The sequence below is a fragment of the Alosa alosa genome, chromosome 6 (assembly GCF_017589495.1).
Source record: "Alosa alosa isolate M-15738 ecotype Scorff River chromosome 6, AALO_Geno_1.1, whole genome shotgun sequence".
In the NCBI taxonomy this organism is placed as follows: domain Eukaryota; kingdom Metazoa; phylum Chordata; class Actinopteri; order Clupeiformes; family Clupeidae; genus Alosa; species Alosa alosa.
The window spans coordinates 18,947,034-18,967,899 of NC_063194.1; the positions used below are offsets into that span (position 1 = coordinate 18,947,034).

Below are 20,866 nucleotides of genomic sequence, written 5' to 3' on the forward strand. Positions count from 1 at the left end.
TTAACCACTAAAATACTTATCTATAATGTAATTATTACCACAACCATAAAATGTTTACTCACTGACAAGTGAAGCCAGCCCAAATGTCTTGGGGCTTTGAGCAACATGGGCATAACTTTTATGACCACCAGGAGTCGTAACACTACATTTCCAAACGACATCCATGGTCAAGGAAACGGTCACGGTTCAGTTTCAGATGAACTTGGGCTACTATACACCACTGTAAAAGCAAATGCAACCCTTAGACAAATAAGCCCTTGACTTGTGAAGTCAAAGACTCCGAGAGGTCACACCCAACACCTGCCACTGACCATCGACGGTGCTGTGGTGGAGAGAGAGCGAAGCAGCACCAAATTCTGGGGTGCACATCAGTGAAGACCTCCCTGACCACCAACACTGCATCACTGGCGAGAGGCTCAGCCGCCTGTACTTCCCATGGAAACTCAGGCGCAGCAAGTGCTCCACCAGCCATCATGACCACATTCTACTGAGGCACCATTGAGAGCATCCTTCCAGCTGTATCAGCTGTGTGGGCGGAAGCTGCACTGAATACAACAGGAAAGCCCTGCAGCGGCATAGTGAACACAGCTGAAGGATTATTGGTGCTTCACTCCCCCCCTGAAGGACATTTACACCACCCACCTCACCCATCCGAAGTTGACACAAAATTGTGAGTGATGCAAGTCACCCCGGGCCACAATCTGTTTGATTTACTGCCCTCTGGGAAGAGAGGCACAGAAGCCTGCGCCTCAAGCACTACCAGACTCACCAACAGCTTCAACTGTTTGACTTTGAATTGAAGTCTGTTTTGGTTTCTTTGTAGCCCCATTCACTCTATCCAGCTGATTGAGTTTGAGTTGAATTTACTAAACATTGCTGTTGAGTATGAACAGTATAAATCAATAGTTTTAGAGAGCTCTGTCTGGAACCCAGTGTTCCTGAGGACAAGCAAACACTGTACTTCCTGTATATACTGCTGCTGATAATTACATGTCTTTTCGCTTCACAGCATTATGGGACAAAGTCTGGTCATAAACAGTGAAGGTGGGAGGAATTGTGTCTGATGTGATCATGTATGACGGACATCCAGCCAAACAGGTCTTTTTGTTTTCAACATCATGTCCTCTTTAGAGACCTACTACAAGCAAAGCAGGTTTTACTTCCTGTTGTTTACCATGCTTTTAGAAACATCCTCTGACCTGTAATCCTAAGAGGACCTGTAGGGTATGTTTCTGCTCTTATCCAAAACTTTTATTTAAGATAAGTGCTTTCACATATAAAGGAGACATCAAGTCCAGGCAAACACAACCCAAGCCAAAACATTTTTGAACAATTAATCAAAAACTCAAAAAGATAAACAAAATGATTGCACATAACAGACTAGATAGCACATTCCCTAGTAAAGTCATTGATAACATTGGAGTCAAAACATTTATTTTCAATTTTTTCGAGTAGTCTCGACAACAACTTTTCAGAATTACATCTCTGAAAATGAATTTTATGTTTGACCTGTACTAACCCCGATAGTTACTGGTTAAACCAAATTTTCCTCCCAATTTATGTTTCCTCTTGGCCAAATTAATCAAAATCCCAGTATCTGAAGCATTTCATAAGTATAATGTTCTGAGGGGAGAGCAGCTGGTGTCCTTCAGTTATTGCCTGGAGTTATTTCTGTGGCTGTTACTGTTCTTGCTGTTCTCCTCTTGGATAGCTTTGTCCAGCCAGTCTCTCTCCTGCTCAGACTCTGTGTCGCTCACCTCACTGGCGTCTGCTGCCAGGAGGCGGGAGTAGTTGATCCTCCGCTGCCTTGGGACCTTCCACTGTAAAAGGCCGAGGATGACACACCAGAGGCCGAGGCCGGCAGCCAGGCCCTGGAAGAGCACAGCTATGCCAAACCTCTGTACCACCAACCCCCCTGCAAAGCTGCCAAGCCCGGCGCCAAGATCCAGTGCCAGGGCCTGATAGACCCGCTGCACGGCCCGCTCCGTGCCAGGTGTTGCTACGTCCTCACACTGCGCCTCCAGCGCCCACCAGAAGGCACCTACGCTGAGGCAGTCCAGCGCCTGGGCAGGGAGGACGGCCCACGGGCCCCTGAGGAAGGAGTAGTAGAGGCACTGGAGTGCACGGGCTGCAGCCCCCAGGAGTAGGATCCGGCCGTGGGGGCCCAGGATCCGCAGGACGCGTCCGCTCCTGAGCACCGGCGGGAAGGTCACCTGGGAGAGCAGCGCCACGCCCAGCGCTGTGCCCACGTGCAGCTCGCTGCCCCCGCCGTCCTGTATCTGCCACGGCAGGAAGTCCTCCACGGCAGCGCTCGCCGCGCCCACCAGGCAGGCGGTGATGGCACACAGGAGGGCGCGGGGGTCGTCCCTGACTAGCCGGAGCGCTTTCACACCATTGTTTGTCCTCCCGCCACGTTGCAGCACCTGCTTGCGATTGAGGTAGAGCGGGAGGAATGCGGCCTCAGGGACTACCACAAGCATCAGCAGTGCGTAGCCAAAGAAATGCACAGCACCCCTGGGTACACTCGTGCCCCCAAACAAAAAAAGCAGTCCAGGTTAGAGACCAGGAGCCCAACTCCAAACACGCCACAGGCCCCTCCTAACAACCTCCACATCCACACCCGACCATGCCGGTCGGTGGCATCAACAAAGTCTAGGTAGTCGTAGAGTCCATCATCTGCTGTCCACTGCAGAGGGGCAGCTGCAATCTCCCACAGTCCAATCACTATGAGCACCAGGAAGAAGAGCTGGTGCTGAGCATCCATCCCATTCAGACTGCCCAGGGACTCATAATGGGCCTCTTCCTCTTTCATCACCTCCGTGTGCCTCTGAAACCTGGCTGCTCTCCTGTGTGGTGCAACACTCTCCTTTGTGTTACTGCTAAAGTTCCCCTTGGACCCCTTGTTGTAGTTCTCTCTTCTCTCCACACTAGCAGACACGGTTGCATTAGCTTCCCCACTTTCACTACTGCTCTGGACAATAGTGGTGAAGGCATTTCCTACAGTGGCCAAGCCAGTGAGGTTTTGAGCTGGCACAGTCAGTTTTAATTGGGAGGGAGTGCCAGTAGGGGAGATTTGTGGGGGCACTGTTACGTGGCTCACTGGGTGGCTGTTGGCAGGTTCTGTGGTGGGTCTGGGGGCGAGGGGAGAGGTGGAGTTACAGATACTGGCCCCAGTTGCGTCCCCTGAGGGTGGCAGGAGCAGGAAAGCCAGGCCCAGTCCAGCCGAGCAGACCAGCGAGCCGATGATGACCACCCGCCGCTTGTCATGGTGCCTGGCCAGCAGGCTGGAGAGGGGGTGCCATATCAGGCAGATAAGGTGTTGGGTGCCCATGACGATGCCAACCATGTAGGCACTGAGACCCAAGTGCCTGAGATACAGGGTGAGGAAAGGCATCAGGCAGGCTCTGCCACAGGAATAAAGGAAGTGGAATGCCCCTGCCAGCACCATGGCAGACTTGATATCCCATTGCTTGCTCCGCTTCATGCTTGTGCTCTTTCTCCTCTCCCTTCATAAAGAAAACCCTGAGTTTAATACCAAAATAGTGTCATTCCTTAGTGAAACCTGCATTAAACCAAGCAGATACTTACCAATGTAAGATAAGTTAAATATAAAGTAATAATGTCACAAAATGAATGTTCATAGATAAACATTAAGTTAAAGACATGAGACTTAAACGATGGACTAGAAGACGTAGGGCCTAATTTTATTTAGCCTGCCGTCCTGTTTCGTTTGGAGGCATTAAAAAGAGGAGACACAAGACTGTCAAAGTAACAAACGATAATGCACCTGTTACATTTCAGGAAATTAGTACACGTCATGCTGTTGTTGAGAACTAAGTTTTTCACATAGAAAGACAACTTACCGCACTTTTCACGATTAACTCATGTCGTCCGAAAGATCACTGCTGTCTTTATCCTGTTAAACCTGTTTTATTTTACTTGACAAAGACAAAACACAACATCCCTGCTCGGCGTACAGGTTGTAGTAGCGTAGGCTATCCTAGCTGGTTCCGTGTATCATCTGAACAGTAGCGCCCACTCTGTGCGGACTGGACAACTGCAGCCCCGTTCATGTATCTAGTAAATTAGGTAGCACATCCTAGGCCTACCTAGCCTAGAAATCTAGAAGGCCTACCTCCACCTCCAGTGGAAAATATGAATGTACTTATGGTGACATATTACATCTGTTCAAGGTCACCAAACAGTTTGTATCAAAAACTAAGACAAATGGTAGGCTATTCCGTATCACTATAGGCAACTGATCTTTTTTCAGGGAAGCTAATAGGCTACATTGTATAGAAATAATTTACTATATATTATAGTGAACTGAGATCCTGACGACATTACTCATTTTAGTTATTAGTCTCAGCTATTATACAGTCGTTTAACTGTAGTCTAAACTTTAAGCATAAAAACCATCCAGCTAAGCTACATTCAGTTGTTATTCAGCCCAACCATACGAGCTTAAAAACGGATTACAAAATATTTATGCAATCTTCAACATTAAAACATGTTAAACGTCAAGGTCAGATATTTAATTATAATTACAATCCAGTTATCGAGACAGCCCCAACTTTATCTCAGAGCCATGTAGATAGGCCTATACGGCTCTGCTTTTCTATCATTGTAGTATATAGCACCATCTACTGTCAGTAGAGCGGTTGTGCGCCAGTGTGTACTACAAAGACCAGCAAATAGAATATTTTATCCAAATATAGAATTCAACACTGAGCGCGCGCGCACGCGCACACACACACACACACACACACACACACACACACACACACATTTTGAGTGTGTGCAGGCCTTCTGCACGTTTTCTGTCTGTTTGCCGGCTTGTATGCAGGTGTGTCAGAAGGCCATGCTTCCTGCGTGCACTGTGCAGGTGTCCCATCCCTGCATTACTGATGACTGACTTGGACCCATCTCACAATCTTTGTCATAACTAGTGGTTGGAAAGTGGTCAACTTCATTTGTCAAACGTTTACAGCCAATGAGTGATTCAGTGCCCAATAAGTGGTAAATAATATTTTGACAAGAAAAAGAGCGAGAGACAAAAACAGCACTGAGAGCTAGTGGAAAATACAGGCACAAACCAGGTAATGAGATATTTATGGAAGAGGTAGCTGGGCTTTATGTTTTTTTAACCTTAGTCTATGAGATCTTCATAGAAACAATCAGTAACAAATTATGATAACAAATAAGTTCTACTCAAGTACTTATGCCAATCCACAGACTGAAGTATTTCATGGAGCCAGCAACACAGTCATTTACATGGACCTGCTTCAGTTTAGTCTGCCAGGGCAGGTTATAGTACTCTACACTTGCAGGTCATATTTGCATATAACAGTGCTATAAAATAGAAATCTACAGAAGCCCAATCAAGCCTGACAGTATTTGTATAAATCTAGTGTATTAAATGTCCCTCTGTGTGTGTGTGTGTGTGTGTGTGTGTGTGTGTGTGTAGAGAGAGAGAGAGAGAGAGAGAGAGAGAGAGAGAGAGAGAGAGAGAGAGAGAAAGAGAGAGAGTTGACTCTTGGTGAAAAAAGAGTGGCTTTTTAAAACTACCAGTTGTCTATAGAGAATAAGTGAATGTTCTTTGTGGGTTTGAGATGGAGAGGAAGCAAGTGGTTGGTGGACACACCACAACCACCAGTAAACATCCTCTTCAACTGATGTTCCTCCCCATGTGAACGGACACAGGAACCTACATCATTAAACAGGTACAATCAAACCACTACAGTGCATCAGTCTTAGTGGGGAAGTTTTTTTGTTGTTGTTTGTATTCAAAATCCATCTGGGCAGATGGTCAGTAAATAACCCCAGAGAAGGTGTTGATGGGAAGGGTCAAAGTTCTGCTCATGTACTTGCTGAGAGCCGACTCCTTCTCCTCCAGGTTGTGCTTTGACTTTGTACTCCTCTGAAGGCAATATCCAGGATCCAGACAAGGGGCAATCTCAATGCTAAAGAACAGGGAATTCACAGAATCAGGCATCAAATGAATCAAAATGAATGATTTTATTCACATCTAATATGGTTTGACTGGTGTGACTTCACATCTAACCTTTGCACATCTGTGAAGATTCTGCGGGAGTCTTTGTCGAGACACACGGTGAGGGGTCGTTTCTCCAGTGCTTGGATCTTAATGTTATGTGCTCTTATGGCAGAAACCTGATGATTGACATTTCAGTTGTGGCTAAATAGGCTTGCAAGAGTAACATGAATCTAAACTGTTTGTAAGTGTACAGTGGATGAATCTTTAGGCCTGCCAAAGAGGCAGAACAGGTCGAGAAAAGGTTTTAGCATTGGTGCAGGTGAAATAACCAAGAATAGCCAATCACAGGGGAAATAGTTGAATAGAGGAAAGATGAACCCAGCAAACCCCATAAAAGGCCTGTTTGATTGCAGGCCTCTCAGGTTACCACTGACCACACCACAGCCTACTCTTAGATGCTGGCTATTCGTTGCATAAATAACGAGGACTTACCGTGCAGGGCCTTGGAATGAAGTCATTGAAGGTCACAGAGAGGCTGTTGAGTTCTGACAAAGAGAGAGAAACAAATCACATTTTTTTTATGAAGAGCTATTGTAGAAAGACCATGCTCTTAGTGATAGCACAGACAGACCCCACTGTTTCAGGTAATGTTTGTCTTTGATAATATAACTGAATTCACCTTCTGGTCAAGAATATTACATTACAGGTGTTTCAGGCTAATTTGTTTGGAGAACTGCTAACTTCCAGTTCCAGTTTCTTCCATGGTACTGCAAAGCAGTTTAAATAGACAATTGCATTTTACATCCTATAGAATTTCACTTCCTTTATTTGTATATGACAAACACTGACATGAAACCATAGTGATGCAGAAAACAAACACTGACAATCTGAATCATTTCTTGATCACATTAGTTCCTATGAGTGTCTTTATATGGAGGTGCTGTGATGTGGGTATTCCCCACTCCGTAGCACTTCAGAGTGATGATCACCAACCTTTGGCACCACTGGATGGCGCTGCGCTGATTACAACACCACATGTTCTCAGAGAGAATCCTGTGTCAACCTCTCGCTTGCTCAAAGAGGCCTACAACATGGATCAGTCAGCAGTGCAAGGGAAAAAGGTACACATACAATAAGTTAGTGTGACATGAGATGACACTCCTGAATGACAAAGCCGAATTAACTATTTCAAAAGAGTTGTCCAGTTAATGTTTGAGATGACTCACTTTGGTGTAGTTGACTGCAACAACTGCCCCACTGAATAGTTGTGTAACCCTCTTGTGTCGCAACGAGCCTTTAGAAACAGAGGAGAGATATAAATGATCAAATAAATGAATTATCTACCGTTACATTTTACGTCATATGTTACAACATATCTTCATTTTCACTTTTAGTGGAAAGTACCCTTCACAGATGCTTTGAGGGATTTGAACTCTGGGAAGTCCATCTGTACGTGGGACACAAAGACATCCTCCACATGGCTTGCATCCAGCTTGGAGAAGGTGATCTTCAGACAGAGACAAATTAACACATTAAAAACAATCAAATCTAATATATATACAGACATTTGGTTTCATCAATAGGTTTGCTACTGTGGAAACACAGTAGGAATTCTTAAAGAACAAATTCAATTATTGTCCAGAAGGCCATCTAGATTCTAGATCTAGATCTTTATTTCCACAGAAGGGCCGAGGCTGCTAAGGACTCTGACCTTGATGGAGTAGATGGGGAGGTGAACGGGTTGGAGTGCTGTGCGGATGTAGTATGAGATGATGTCAGCTAGGAATGGGCTCGGCTCTGATGTTCCTTTATTGCTCCTGGACTGCTTTACACAGATTAAAGATGCGCTTTACAGATGTCTGTAGTGTCAGTTTGGGTGATCACATTCAAAAGACTTCCTGAACTCACTTACAGTTTAGCAGGAAACACAGTACACAACATCAACATTACAAAAGCCAGGACAGGTTATTGGCAAACTCTTCAATGAATAGTTTTTCATTCTTTCATGCAATGGTATGTGGTATGAGCAAAACATAAGATTCAAATTCCTTTACAAAAAAAAGTTGTCATCATAATCATCAGTTGTATTGTCGATACCAGTAAGCTGTTTATTTGTGTAATATTTATTTCTATGTATAATGAAACAAAGAAGATTTTTACAGATTTTCTGAAAATTATGTAATGTAAGAGTTTATTACCATTTTTGCCAGGTTCAGCATCATTGCTCCCAAACTGTTGATATTGCAGTCGTACCATGGATCAACTTTACCCAAAAATCTAGCTAGGGTCAACTTACTTTCCAGTGCTGTGACAGTCTCCTAAAAGAGAACCATTACTATTGGTTGTTCACCACAAAGAAATGACACTTTTCACATTGCCGTGACAGTATGAATTAAACTTGATTGTTACTCAAAACCCTGGTTCGCATTTACCTCCTCTGATGAGACAACCTCAGGCCCATCACTCACAGGAATGTAATACATCTCTAGGTTAAGCCTTTTGGTCAACAGAAGATGCCTGGCCTCTCTCTTCCTGTACAGAAAAAAACACAGGCTTGTACATTTCTGAATGTTTTCAGTGGTTTTCAAAATGCCACAGTAAACACACAGTAATCCAATAGCAATGGTAGAAATCCTGCAAATCCTACAACAAGGGAACAATAATAACAAACATGTACTGCCACAGAATCTGCCTGTGAACAGGAAAGTACCAGGCCAATACATAAAGGGTTTAAACTGGGGACATTACTTCAGCACTATGTCCAGCTAAATGTTTACCTCAGTGTCATGTTTTTATGCATGTAGTAATTAAAATGCAGCCATGGCAGTAGGTGGTCTTGTATGGGTTTTCCCTGGCCACTGACTCCAAGCTAATAAGACATATTCTTTTCATATGCCCACAAACAGAGAGAAGAACTAAAGGTCTGGAGAGGTATTTTAGAGATGGTCTCTACCATGTGGCTTTCATCCCACTAAACACCAGACACTAGGCATCATTCTATAGGACAGTTGTAGCAGGATATATGATATATATATATATATATATAAACAAATGTAATTTCTTTTTCTCATAGTTTATTAAAAATATCATTCATTCATGGCATTTTGTACCGTATAGACATATATGCCTTGGCCAGTCTGCCCAGTGCCCGATCGTCCCCCATGACCAGAACACGCGCTGTAAGGTTCCGCTCCTCACATGGGAACAGGTTGCACCGGCTGCTCACCCTCACCGACTCCCTGACCAGCGCCATGCGATCAGCCACGTTCATCCGACGCACGCAGTTCCAGCGGACGAACTGCGGCGAGGAACGCTGGGATTCGCTCGGGGTCTCTGAGGAGGCTGCCCCGGTTTCCAGAGTGAGGGAGGATAGCTCGGCCGCGGGCAGGTCCCCCTCGATGCCACTGTCATTGGACATGATGGAGCCCCTCCTCTCCTCCAAGTCGTCATCGTCAAAGCTGCGCTCCGACGGGCTGATCATCAGCGCAAAGTTCACAAGCTCATTCCCTAGTGTGAAGATTGAGGCTCAGTGGAATAGTGTGTGTGTGTGTGTGTGTGTGTGTGTGTGTGTGTATGTGTGTGTGCAAGTGTGTGTGTGTGTGTGTGTGTGTGTGAGAGTGTTTTTAAAGAGTGTGTGTGTGTGACAGAAAGAGAGAGAGACTTACATATCTGCTCCTCTTGTTTCCAGCTATTGAAACTGATTTCAGGGCTAGGCAGGGGTACCCCAAGCATCTCTCCTGAGGCTGACGGGTCTGTGGAGACACAGCAGAACAGATCTTTATTCTCAAGACTTTCTGGACATGAACAGAGTCAGAATGTGGATGCTTTATCTGGAACATCTGATAGACTGATTTCCATCAGCTTTTCAAACTGCTTTTGCTTGAGATGAAATGACTGAAAGAGAATGACCCCCGACACACAAACACACCCACACACCACTGTCCATACACGGACTCCAGTGGTGTGCCCACCTTGCTTAGCAGCGTTCATGATGTCCGTGTAGATGTGCTGCAGCCGGCTCCGGTGATGGCCAGAGTCACATAGCATGGCCTCTACACTCTCCTCCACTGCTGTCATCACTTCCTGGAAGTGTATTTTCAGTCGTGCTCCGCAAGCCTGTCACAGACACAAGGGGGAAGTAGACCATCACACATGAGTCCACACACAGAGAGAGAGAGAGAGAGAGAGAGAGAGAGAGAGAGAGAGAGAGACACAAGCAAACTGAGGTGGTGAACAGAGCTACTGCTTGGCGGCTGCTTGGGGGCCCCAATGTGTGAGAAAAAAAAACATTTGAACATATTACAGAAATGAAACAGGTGGCAAAGTCATAGTAGGCTATGTAGGCTATGTACACAAAAGATCATATATGATTTCCTATAACTACTGTGTCTGCCAACGTTGGATCACGCAGACAGACACTGATTTAATGTTAACGCAGCAACATTAAACACAGCATTGTCGACAGTTCGGATAAATGCTTTTGGAAGATTTTGCCGTTGTGGAAGTGTGAAGATCATTTTGCTCTCGTTGATATTAAAGAGAACAATACAGTGGTAAGGTGTCAACTGTGTGCAGGTGTTAGAAGCCTATCAACATCAAAGAGTAGGCTAAATATAGCTGCAAGCAGCTATGAGGGGGCCAAGCAGATAGGCTGAAGTTGCCATGGCAACTCAATGCTGTTGCACCAGACACATGGCCATAAGCTGTCAGAGTTAAAGCTGCAGTTGGCAAGTCTGACAAATTGAGGGGATTTAGCCACATTTTGTAATGTTTACAACTCTCATGCCCCTCCCCCACTACCACCGAGCACCCTCTCATCGAGTCTGTGCTCATCAGTGCGCACCAGACTGCACCAGACTGTGATTGACAGGCAGATCTCACACAGCCCTGCTCTGACTGGACCAGAAGAACCGGGAGCTGTGGATATTAGCAAAACAAATAACAGTCTCTAGGTGGAGGTAGAAGTGCGTTTTTTTTTCTAAAACCGGCTGATTTATGTTGTTCTGTCGGAACATAGTGTTGGTTTCAGTGAATATGATCAAAAAAATCTTGCCAACTGCAGCTTTAAGTTTTATGTCTAGCAACCAAAGATTGCTTGAGATATAAGGTCGCTTTCTGTTTGGCGGCATCACAGCGGATTTCAATTGGCTGTGTTGGGCGAACGCTTGTCATTATGGCTTCAAAAATCAAGACATATCTAAGGCTCAGTCTGAACAGTATTAAAAGACACTACTAGTAAGTTTTAATTCCAAACACGCCAACAGTTACAAGCCAAAATGCATTTCTGCTAATTGCAGCGCCCCCTAGAGGTCAAAGCTGCAAATGTATTGAGTGTCCTCCTAATGGGGTCATGAGTCCATGTTTCAAGCTTGGTTATGCAAGGGTTGCTGAGATATGAGCTCACTTCCTGTTTGGCGGCTTCAGTGTCAATTTCGACTGTTACTGACAAACGGTTTTAGATATGGCTATGAAAAGCGCGACTTTTGTTAGGCATGGTCAGAAGATAGTCTGTGCCAATTTTGGTGAAGCTCAGATGAAACTTTTGACCTGTGAAAATGTTTTAGTGTTTTTGATTAAATCCAAAATCCAAAATCAATTACGATGACATCACAAGTTGGCCTGGGTTGGCCTAAGGACTTCCAACAGTACTACCAGACACCACTAGTACATTTTAATTCCAAACACATCAACAGCTACAGGCCAAAATGCATTTTTGCATTTTAGTGAAGCTGTGAAGGCACCCATTGAGTTACTAGCTATTCCTATACATCTGCCATGGGAGTCTGACCACACACGCTCATTTACGGATCTCTAAACCCAGCCGTATAGCGCCACTAACAGGTCAAAATTTGGCCGAAAATTGAACCGCTGGGTCGAAAGTTATGAAATTCGCCGCACTTATTCAGGACCGTCCATCACTCTCACCAATTTACAGAACTTCATGCCCAATACTTTAGTGCCACCAATGGGTCGAAACTGGACTCGCATTCACGCATGTGATCATAGAACGGTGCGTCCGGTTTTCACAAATCAGGCATTGTTGGAATCCCTGGACCGTTCAATGGCCCCTATTACGTCCCTTTCCGCCGTATTGGACCTCCGCCATATTGGATTTAGTTCAAACTCTACGAAAAGTTTCAGCTGTCACAAATTTTTATCTGATTTTCACAGAACTTACCGAGCCGCACAAACGATACTTGCCAGATTTTTGAATTTCAAGTTTGTTTGCCCGTGACAGCCAACCAAATATGGCGATGAAGCCGCTAAACAGCAAGTGAGCTCTTATAATTTAGGAAGGCTTTGATGTATGAAATCAAACCTTGGCAAGGGGACTTTTTAACTGATTGTGATGATGCACTAGAAAATTGGCATCATTTGGCCTCTATAGGGGGCGCTACAATAGAGGAAGTGAGCTCATATCTCAGCAACACTTTGATGTATGAAGTTCAAACTTGGTATAAGGACTTGGTACCTGATTGTGAGGACGCACTGGAAAGTAAGCATCATTTGGCCTCTATAGGGAGTGCTGCAATACAGGAAGTGGGCTCGTATCTCAGCAACACTTTGATGTACAAAATCCAAACTTGGAATAAAGACTTGGTACCTGATTGTGAGGACACACTAGGAAATTGGCATCATTCGGCCTCTATAGGGGGTGCTGCAATACTGGAAGTGAGCTTGTATCTCAGCAACACTTTGATGTATAAAGTCTAAACTTGGTACAGGGACTTGGTACCTGATTGTAATGATGCACTAGGAAATCATTGGCATCATTTGGCCTCTATAGGGGCCGCTGTGAGAACGTGCACAGAAATTGCCGTAATTTGGCCTCTAGGGGGCGCTGTAATAAAGTAAATGAGCTTATATCTCAGCCACTCTTTATCCAATTGCCATCAGAGTGCTTGCTCATGCCATGGCAACGCCATTCCTGCTAGTACTGCTAGGCCCCCACATTGCTGCTTGCAGCTATATTTGTTACTATTGTTTTAATAAAATAATACTAGACTACTTTTGTGATTTTAGTACCCTCTATGGTTAAAGTGACACTGGTTTGATGTAAATAACAATGTTATTAATACCATTTATAATGTTACATTATAATAGTCAATAATAGTCAAGCACAGGTGACTCCGCGGTGGTCGGAGGGGGGACCCAAATCAAATTCTGCTTAGGGCCCCATAAAGGCTTGTGCTGGCACTGGTGGTGAAAGTTTATATGGGGTGCATTGCACTACTATCTAAATGCCCATGGTCAGGTGCTCTTTATGACTAATTTGGGTTTTAGAGCTGAATGGTCTTATGCAGGTGACTGAGCTCAGTTACATAAGTTCTCCCAGATGCCTTAAACAGTAATTAAATACAGAGACATCATGTTTACAATCCCTCCCCCTAACAGCACAATATGTTTCAGACAGACAACAAAGAACAAAAAATGGAAACTGTTTACAGACCCTTTCAACAATGCATGAGGATATACCACATGAAAACATTTGTGGACAATGTTGTTTGACAGGATCATTTATCCTCCCTATGTGTCATTCTCTGTTCCTTTCACAGACAGACTGACACACACACACACACACACACACACACACACACACACACACACACACACACACACACACACACACACACACACACACACACACACACACCTCCAGGGCCTGGGCTAGTCTGGGGCCATGGCAGTGTCTTCCCAAAGTGGCCTGGAGGCTGTGCAGCACTGCTCGCTGCATGTGACTCTCCACACCACAGTTTGGGCTGGTGAACTCCACGTCGGCCCTTACGGCTGACACAAGGGATTCTGGGAAAACAGCAGTATCCGAAAACACAAACACCCTGTTGGGGAAGCAGATGAGTGCATACTATGAGATTGATAGAGATAAAGTAAGGGGATGTGTCAGATGTGCAACTGAGGAGACAGATAGACAGACAGTCACGGCCCAACTCCTCACTTCCTCATTGCAAAACTCAGTCTTTTGGATCACAGAGTCATTCAATGGCGGGCGACCACAACACGTTCCCCATTACTGACTTAGACAGAAAGCACACTGCATGCTTAACTGGAAGAGGGGGTAGTAGGTGGAGTCAACATGAGACACTCACTTTTCCTGGAGGGCGTAGCTGTCATTCTTCAAACTTTGCTCGGCGATCAGTCGCCTCTGATACAAAAGACCTTAAGAGGAGAGTGAGTCCAAAATAAGTGACATGCCTTCAGTTTGCATGAGTGGGATGTGCAGCTATGTTTACCACCTATGCCTTTGTTAGAAACAGGAAATACAGTTTCTAATCTATCTGATCTAATTTCATACTTTCATTAGAGAACATGGCTCTTCTGCTTTGTGAGGCCTCAACAAAAGGAACAACTAACTCACACATTTGTTTTGTGGTCAAGATACTGTTTTCTCATCTTAGATGGAAGTCATTCATAGATTTTAAAACAAAAAACTGGGACAATGTTAAGTCAGCCATTAATGATGTAGTGTTAACAAGTAATTAAGTTAAGCATGCACGGACAAATCAGTCATAGCCGAAGCTTTGCCTATTCACCACACCTGGTGTCCCCATTTCCATCTTAATGATGCGGGCATAGGCCAGGCTCACAGTGCAGTAGGGTTCTGGTAGTGTGATCAGCTTTTTGATGGAGGTATACATTCTCTCATAGAGGTCCTCTGGAATGTGGATGGACTGTTACAACAACAAAAACATCCAGTTTTATTTGATTGAGGATTTGAGTAGCGAGTTTGAGTGAGATGTAGAAAACAGATGGGAAAGAAATCATTCTTCTCCGGACCATATTTTCAATTCAAGACAAAACCATCAGTGGTCAATTTTGCATTGGCGCAAAAATGTCAAGAAATCTGTCTGACTGAATTGCAAGGCTATAACTATTAAATTACACTGTAGTAAAAATATTAAGCCACACCAACAGAGAACAATAACATATGACAGCCAGGAAAATAAATATTTTGAGCTCAGCCAAAAAAGACAAGCCAGAGCCCTTCAATTGAAACATTATAATGTATAAGTATATATACTCTTTTGATCCCATGAGGGAAATTTGATCTCTGCATTTATCCCAATCCGTGAATTAGTGAAACACACACAGCGCACAGTGTACACACAGTGAGGTGAAGCACACACTAATCTCGGCGCAGTGAGCTGCCTGCATCAACAGCGGCGCTCAGGGAGCAGTGAGGGGTTAGGTGCCTTGCTCAAGGGCACTTCAGCTGTGCCTACTGGTCGGGGTTCGAACCGGCAACCCTCCGGTTACAGGTCCGAAGTGCTAACCAGTAGGCCACGGCTGCCCTCCCAATGAGGAGAGCACCATGAGTCTGCCTTTCACCCAAACAAAATATGAAATGTCAGTGAAAGTCTTCAAAAAGAATGGAAAAGAAAGATTTGTAACCTGCAGAACAACATAGGCTAGGATATGAAGGAGAGGGATGATCCGCGTCTTGTAGTCAACCCTCTCAACCTGCGTGGACAGAAAACCCTGGTGAATATCACCACCATGTCTACTTATACATTTAGAGGCTTTGTACATAAACAGACATAATTTAGCCCTGTGTAGGATATGTTCATGAACATAACAAAACATGAAACATAGCATGGGATCATATTAATATCTGTCTGTGAATGTGTGAATTTAGATCATGCAAAGACAGCTTTCACATAGTCTGATAGTCTGACAAAGCCACAGGTCACATACTGAAATAGAACTGTACCGTCTGCACCTCTGGTTTCAAATATAGCCTAACACGTAGATCTCAAAGTTGCTCTATCTCAACTGAGGGCCACTACTTATTGAATTTCCCCTGGGGATCAATAAAGTATCTATCTATCTATCTATCTATCTATCTATCACTATTTTAGTATTTGAGGCCAGTATTTGAGGCCCTGTGAATGTGATGCTGCGACTATTGCTATCCACAGATGAGGAAAGGACACACTGAGAATTGCTTTGACTCCTCTCATAGATTAAAAACAACCATTACATCACAACTAGTTTAGACATTTCATGAGCAAAAGCCTTTTCAAACGTGGCATCACACCACTTCTGAGAAGGTTATGCATTGTTGGTGGTTTACTTTTTGTCCTTTTACAAAAGCAGACCAACAGCACTGACCTTCTCTAGCTCCTTCACAAGAACTCTCAACAGGGAGACACAATGGGAGGGGCTATTCTCTATCCGCTTGTGTAAAGTCCATCTCAGCATCCCTGGATAGGGGAGGACACAAAACAAATGCACCATTTATTGAACACACACACACACACACACACACACACACACACACACACACACACACACACACACACACACACACACACACATAGCTAACTTGCAGTTCTTGGCCTCACCCCTGTTGCATGCAGAAGCAGCTTGAAGGGGACTGTCCAGTTCTCTGAGGATGGCTTGGATGCTGCGGTACAAGTTGCATTCAATAGCTGAGGACATGCTCCCTCCTAAAGAGTAAAAGAGCTCTGATTTACTCAACAAAGAACCCAGAACACAGGTGCAATCTCTTATCTGAGACAGAGTCTCTGTAGCTGTTATCATTCAGCACATCTCTACAGACAATGATAAGAGTAAAAAAGTTAAGTAAGCTACAGGAGTGACGGAAAGGGACCAAAATGGGAGTATACATTTCATTAGAGGATGTGCTGTGTCTTTTTGTGACAAAAAGCAAGCAAGAAAGCAAACAAGAATATTTATGTAAAATAATGGCCTGGTGCCTCCGTGAGTCAGGCAACGCTATTCTACTTAGCACTAAATCATTCAGAATAATGTATAGGCAGTCCTTCATCATAGAACTCCCCAGACTTAAACAAAGTCATATTTTCTTGTTCAAAGTATCATATATCTATCTTCTCCATGACTGTCTGTATAAGAGAGTGGCAGCCTACCTGAGGTCTCCATGACAACCCATAGAATGCAGGTGTTAAAGTCAAGTTTCTGTGGCCTATCACATACCGACTTCAAGGCAGTCTCATCTGCAAAGACACATGGTGAAGAGCAGTTGAACCACATACACAAACCCCATGTATACAAATATCACACTTACAAACCCGACAGGACGATGCTGCTGAGTAAGAAAGACTGTGCGTATCACATGATTTCTCTGAAGCCATACTGCTTACTTGAGTGTAAAGGATAAACGTGGTCATCTAGGCTAATGGTTACTACTGAAACAAGCCCTCAACTCCTAAATAGCTATGTAGGCCTACAGCATCTTATATCATTGCACATGCATTTTTTGTTTGTTTTCTTTGTAAAGTGATATAGTTTTAAGAATGATGGGAGTTTGTGTTTTGATTAACACTTTCATAACAGCAATAGTCATCACAAATTAAACTGTGAGAGAGAAAAAAAGATTAAGAATTAGTAGATAATCTCATTTGTCAGAGAGGTAAGATATTATAAAGTGTCACCATTTCAAACTCCTATCCCTTGATAAATTGAGAAGTTGGATAAAATAGTTCAGCCCATCTGAATTGAAATGTCCCTCACCACAAAATAAATTCTTCCTCATTTGCCATTGTGTAGTTAACATAAACAAAACTCTTTCTCTCATCACTTCACTTTATGTGGTCATTCTGACCTTTTAATGGACTTTTGTGGTCTTGTGATGGAGCCATGTGGTATGTAAATGCATTAATAAATATACAATATAATAAAATGTAACAGTTTTGCCAACAACATCTCTAATTACAGTAGCTCTAGCCAATTATATGCATATGGTTTCTTTAAATTTAACATACAAATGCACAAAACACCAGAAATTCATCCTATTCAGTTCCCCTGTGTGTACAGCACAAAATATACTTCTAAAATAAACAAAGCCATTATAAGTAATCTACTTAAACAACTATTCAACTATTAATCTACATAGGGGCCAAATCATGGTGGGGTTTTTTTTGCGGGCACTCTGGACCTTCATGGATAGGAACAATGCCGTGTCCTCCAGAGTTATTGGAACTCTAAACTCAGATTAAACTCATCAGTTATTAATCTGTCTAAAAATGTTTAAATAAAAATACATGTATTTGAGACAAGATTGATAAATGACTGCAAAGGAATGAAATGCTCAACAAGATTGATAAATGAAACAATCATAAAGTCACATATGTCACAGTCACCCCGAGAAATCTGAATTTAGGAATATAAGAATTTAAAAAATATAAATGAGGCGGGATCCCACACATCTAACTAAGTTGGCCTAAGTAGAAAATTCATCCATAATTTCCATCCAAAAAATAGGTGTCACAGGGCCCAAACCCATCACCATGGGAAACATTCAAGAGTCCTGCATTGCAATTAGGCAAAATTGTGCTGACTTCCAAGTCGGAATGGATACTGAACAAGAAAGTAGCTATTACTTACTCTAATGAACCAGCCTGTAAGAGGATGCAGAGTACCACTGTGTGGAAATGGTCAGAGTAAAAACCCCTAGGCGGTCAGACAAACTCAAGATGGATTTCATGTAGAAGTATAGACAGCTAATGCCTCTTTATACTAAGTGTTAAATATGATGGGGAATGTGTGATGCTGGACTGTTTCTCATTCAAAGTACCCTGGCGGGATTGTTCGTACACATGGCATTATGGATTCCAGGAAGTACCAGATGAATTGAAAATATGTCCTTCTCTGCCAAGAATCTAAAACTTTGTCATTAATGTATCTTTTAGCAAGACAGCGATCCAAGCACATATCAAAACCCACTCAAAAATGGTTAAATGAAAACAGAATCAAGCTTTTGTCATAGCAATTTAAGTCCCCTGACCTAAATCCAACTGAAAACATGCACTTTGAGCTCAAGAAGAGAGTTCACAAGAGAAAACCAGATCCAGGATCTAGAGATATTCTGCATTGAGGAATAGAAAATCCCTTCTGCAGTGTTATGAAGTCCTGTAAGACATGACAAGACACACTACAAGAGAAGACTCAGACTTGATCTGTTGGCAAAATGGGCTCTAATGGAATTGTAATTAGCTGAATAAAGAGAACAGTTGACTAACAGTAAGGGTTTCATCAGCCTTTCCCCCCTCACATCAAATAAGGGAGGTAATAGTTCTGGAGGGCACTGAAGAGGGGGAAAAACTCATTTCAAACCAATATTGAAATTATTTATCAAATGTAGGCTACTGTCACCTTAGTGAACAATCTGGTTAATGCCACTTCTGCTTTACAGACACAGATGACAGCCAACGTAACGTGACTTTCACTATGATATTAATTGTGATAAGATTAAATAGTTCAGTGGCAAAGGTTAAAACCTGTAGTCTCCCTCAAGATCCAACAGCATGTTTCATTCCTAAAATACTGCTCACACGTCATGGTCAAATTTTGGCAGCTTTTTATGTCAAGGCGATAAGGTAGGCCTAAGTTTACTTTTCTGAATTCCTTAATTTTGAAGGAGATAATTTCTTACTTACAGAAATGCTGCGTCCAGGTTGCGGCGAGTTAGATGTCCAAAGCAACCCATTCAGCCACTGCCAACATGATTGACAACAATCCTCCTTATTCCGCGACGACAATGGCGTCAGACAAATCGGGGAAGTAGCCTATAACCTGCTGGCCGTTTCAGACTTATAGGGACTCGGAATTAAGTATTTTACTTCAAAATCAGGCTCCTACGAAGTGACTGTGCTGAACAGCCATAATAATGATCGACACAGATGTAATCTGACAGTAACTAAGCAGCCTAATGACGTTTAGACGTTCAAACTAGGCTGACACAGGATGACTAAAAATATGAGTGCAAAACAGTTCTCTCACAGAACGTGCTTCATCGCAACCAGAATGCGGGGCGCTGTCTGCAGGGTGCAAATGGTGTTAAAAGAAAGCGTTGGTTTGCTCAGGGAGACCAGAACAGTTAATCACTTGAGTAAGATTGCACATAAGAAACGTTTTTAACACCCTTCATCGAAATGTTATTGTGGTGGTGGCATACTTCTGCACATCTCTGATTATGTTAATAAGTAAGAATTCACCAATGTAGGCTACTTAAACCCTAGCCCAGTGGTTCTCAAACTTTTTAATTTATTCCCCACTTTAGAGGTGGGGAATTGTCAAGCCCCACCTGACACCATCACCCCAGCAAAATGGTAATGTTTTGGTTCCACGTTACATTTTCCGTCTTAGTCCTCTGGATCTGATGGTGCTTTATTTTATATGCCTGTTTATGACTCCTATGTTTATGTGTGGCTCTTTTGTTTTCAATGTATGATTTTATTGATAAAGATGGATTAATAAAGATAGGCCCACCCCACACCACTGCCCTAGCCCAACTCTTGCACTGACCCATAAGCTATACTCATATGAATCTGTAACAGTTTACCTGCCACAAAATCAGACATAGTAGGTCTAATTCTAACTTTCTCTCTAAGATTATGCGTCCTTGTGTCCACAAGATGACGCTATTGCCTTGTGTTTTAGTTGTACACTAAACACCTCAAAAACAAGCTATTTGGCAGCTGAATGGTGTCAGACTAGGTTTTCTAACCTCTCACTATCTAATATCGCAATGTAGTCCTAGGCTTATTTTACAACCCATTTTTGATTGAAATTACTTAGCCTATAAGAAATGATCAATGGGCTGTCCAAGTAGGCATACGAGAAATATCCAGTAGCCTACACCGAGACGATTCGATTGTCTGTATGTGGCACATTACAACACAATACAAAAATACACACATTAGTTGGTATTTCTGAACTAAAATAAGAAACGGTTCCTCTATCCCATTAATCATCTATGACATGTCATTCTACCAAAAATGTTTAAAATGCATGTAAAGAAACTATTCTTTCTTGGTGATCAAGTTACATATATGTCATTTGTTAATCCATATTTGCCATTTGATAGTAGTA

At 43.1% G+C, this 20,866-nt stretch overlaps 2 protein-coding genes across 4 annotated transcripts; both read right to left on the minus strand.

Moving 5' to 3' along the window:
* Nucleotides 1–1,225: 1,225 nt before the first annotated feature.
* On the minus strand, nucleotides 1,226–4,396 carry mfsd6l (major facilitator superfamily domain containing 6-like). Its single transcript, XM_048245884.1, is given in 4 exon segments — nucleotides 1,226–1,502; nucleotides 1,562–2,516; nucleotides 2,519–3,506; nucleotides 3,864–4,396. Coding segments are annotated over 2 exon segments (1,830 nt in total). The 5' UTR covers nucleotides 3,485–3,506; nucleotides 3,864–4,396; the 3' UTR covers nucleotides 1,226–1,502; nucleotides 1,562–1,652.
* Nucleotides 4,397–5,095: 699 nt separating this feature from the next.
* On the minus strand, nucleotides 5,096–19,722 carry pik3r6b (phosphoinositide-3-kinase, regulatory subunit 6b). Of its 3 annotated transcripts, none has more exons than XM_048245831.1 (20): nucleotides 19,432–19,722; nucleotides 16,903–16,989; nucleotides 16,357–16,461; nucleotides 16,124–16,215; nucleotides 15,404–15,472; nucleotides 14,550–14,682; nucleotides 14,101–14,170; nucleotides 13,650–13,833; nucleotides 9,967–10,111; nucleotides 9,661–9,747; nucleotides 9,106–9,502; nucleotides 8,428–8,527; nucleotides 8,194–8,313; nucleotides 7,707–7,817; nucleotides 7,400–7,502; nucleotides 7,222–7,289; nucleotides 6,989–7,079; nucleotides 6,488–6,540; nucleotides 6,065–6,171; nucleotides 5,096–5,963 (listed from the first exon to the last, which is right to left on the minus strand). In XM_048245831.1, exons 2-20 carry the CDS (start codon nucleotides 16,913–16,915, stop codon nucleotides 5,810–5,812), a joined length of 2,202 nt encoding a protein of 733 aa, XP_048101788.1. In that variant the 5' UTR covers nucleotides 16,916–16,989; nucleotides 19,432–19,722; the 3' UTR covers nucleotides 5,096–5,809. The 3 variants fall into 3 exon arrangements, with proteins under 3 accessions (XP_048101788.1, XP_048101787.1, XP_048101790.1); XM_048245830.1 differs by having other exon boundaries at nucleotides 7,707–7,820; XM_048245833.1 differs by lacking the exons at nucleotides 5,096–5,963; nucleotides 6,065–6,171; nucleotides 6,488–6,540 and adding an exon at nucleotides 6,675–6,762 and having other exon boundaries at nucleotides 7,707–7,820.
* Between the last annotated feature and the right edge of the window lie 1,144 nt (nucleotides 19,723–20,866).

Coding starts and splice junctions, on each gene's coding strand:
- pik3r6b (XM_048245830.1), bottom strand. Junction 7,080..7,221: donor TTGCAGTCAACTACACCAAA/GTGAGTCATCTC, acceptor TCCATGTTGTAG/GCCTCTTTGAGCAAGCGAGA. Junction 6,172..6,487: donor TCATTCCAAGGCCCTGCACG/GTAAGTCCTCGT, acceptor GTCAATCATCAG/GTTTCTGCCATAAGAGCACA.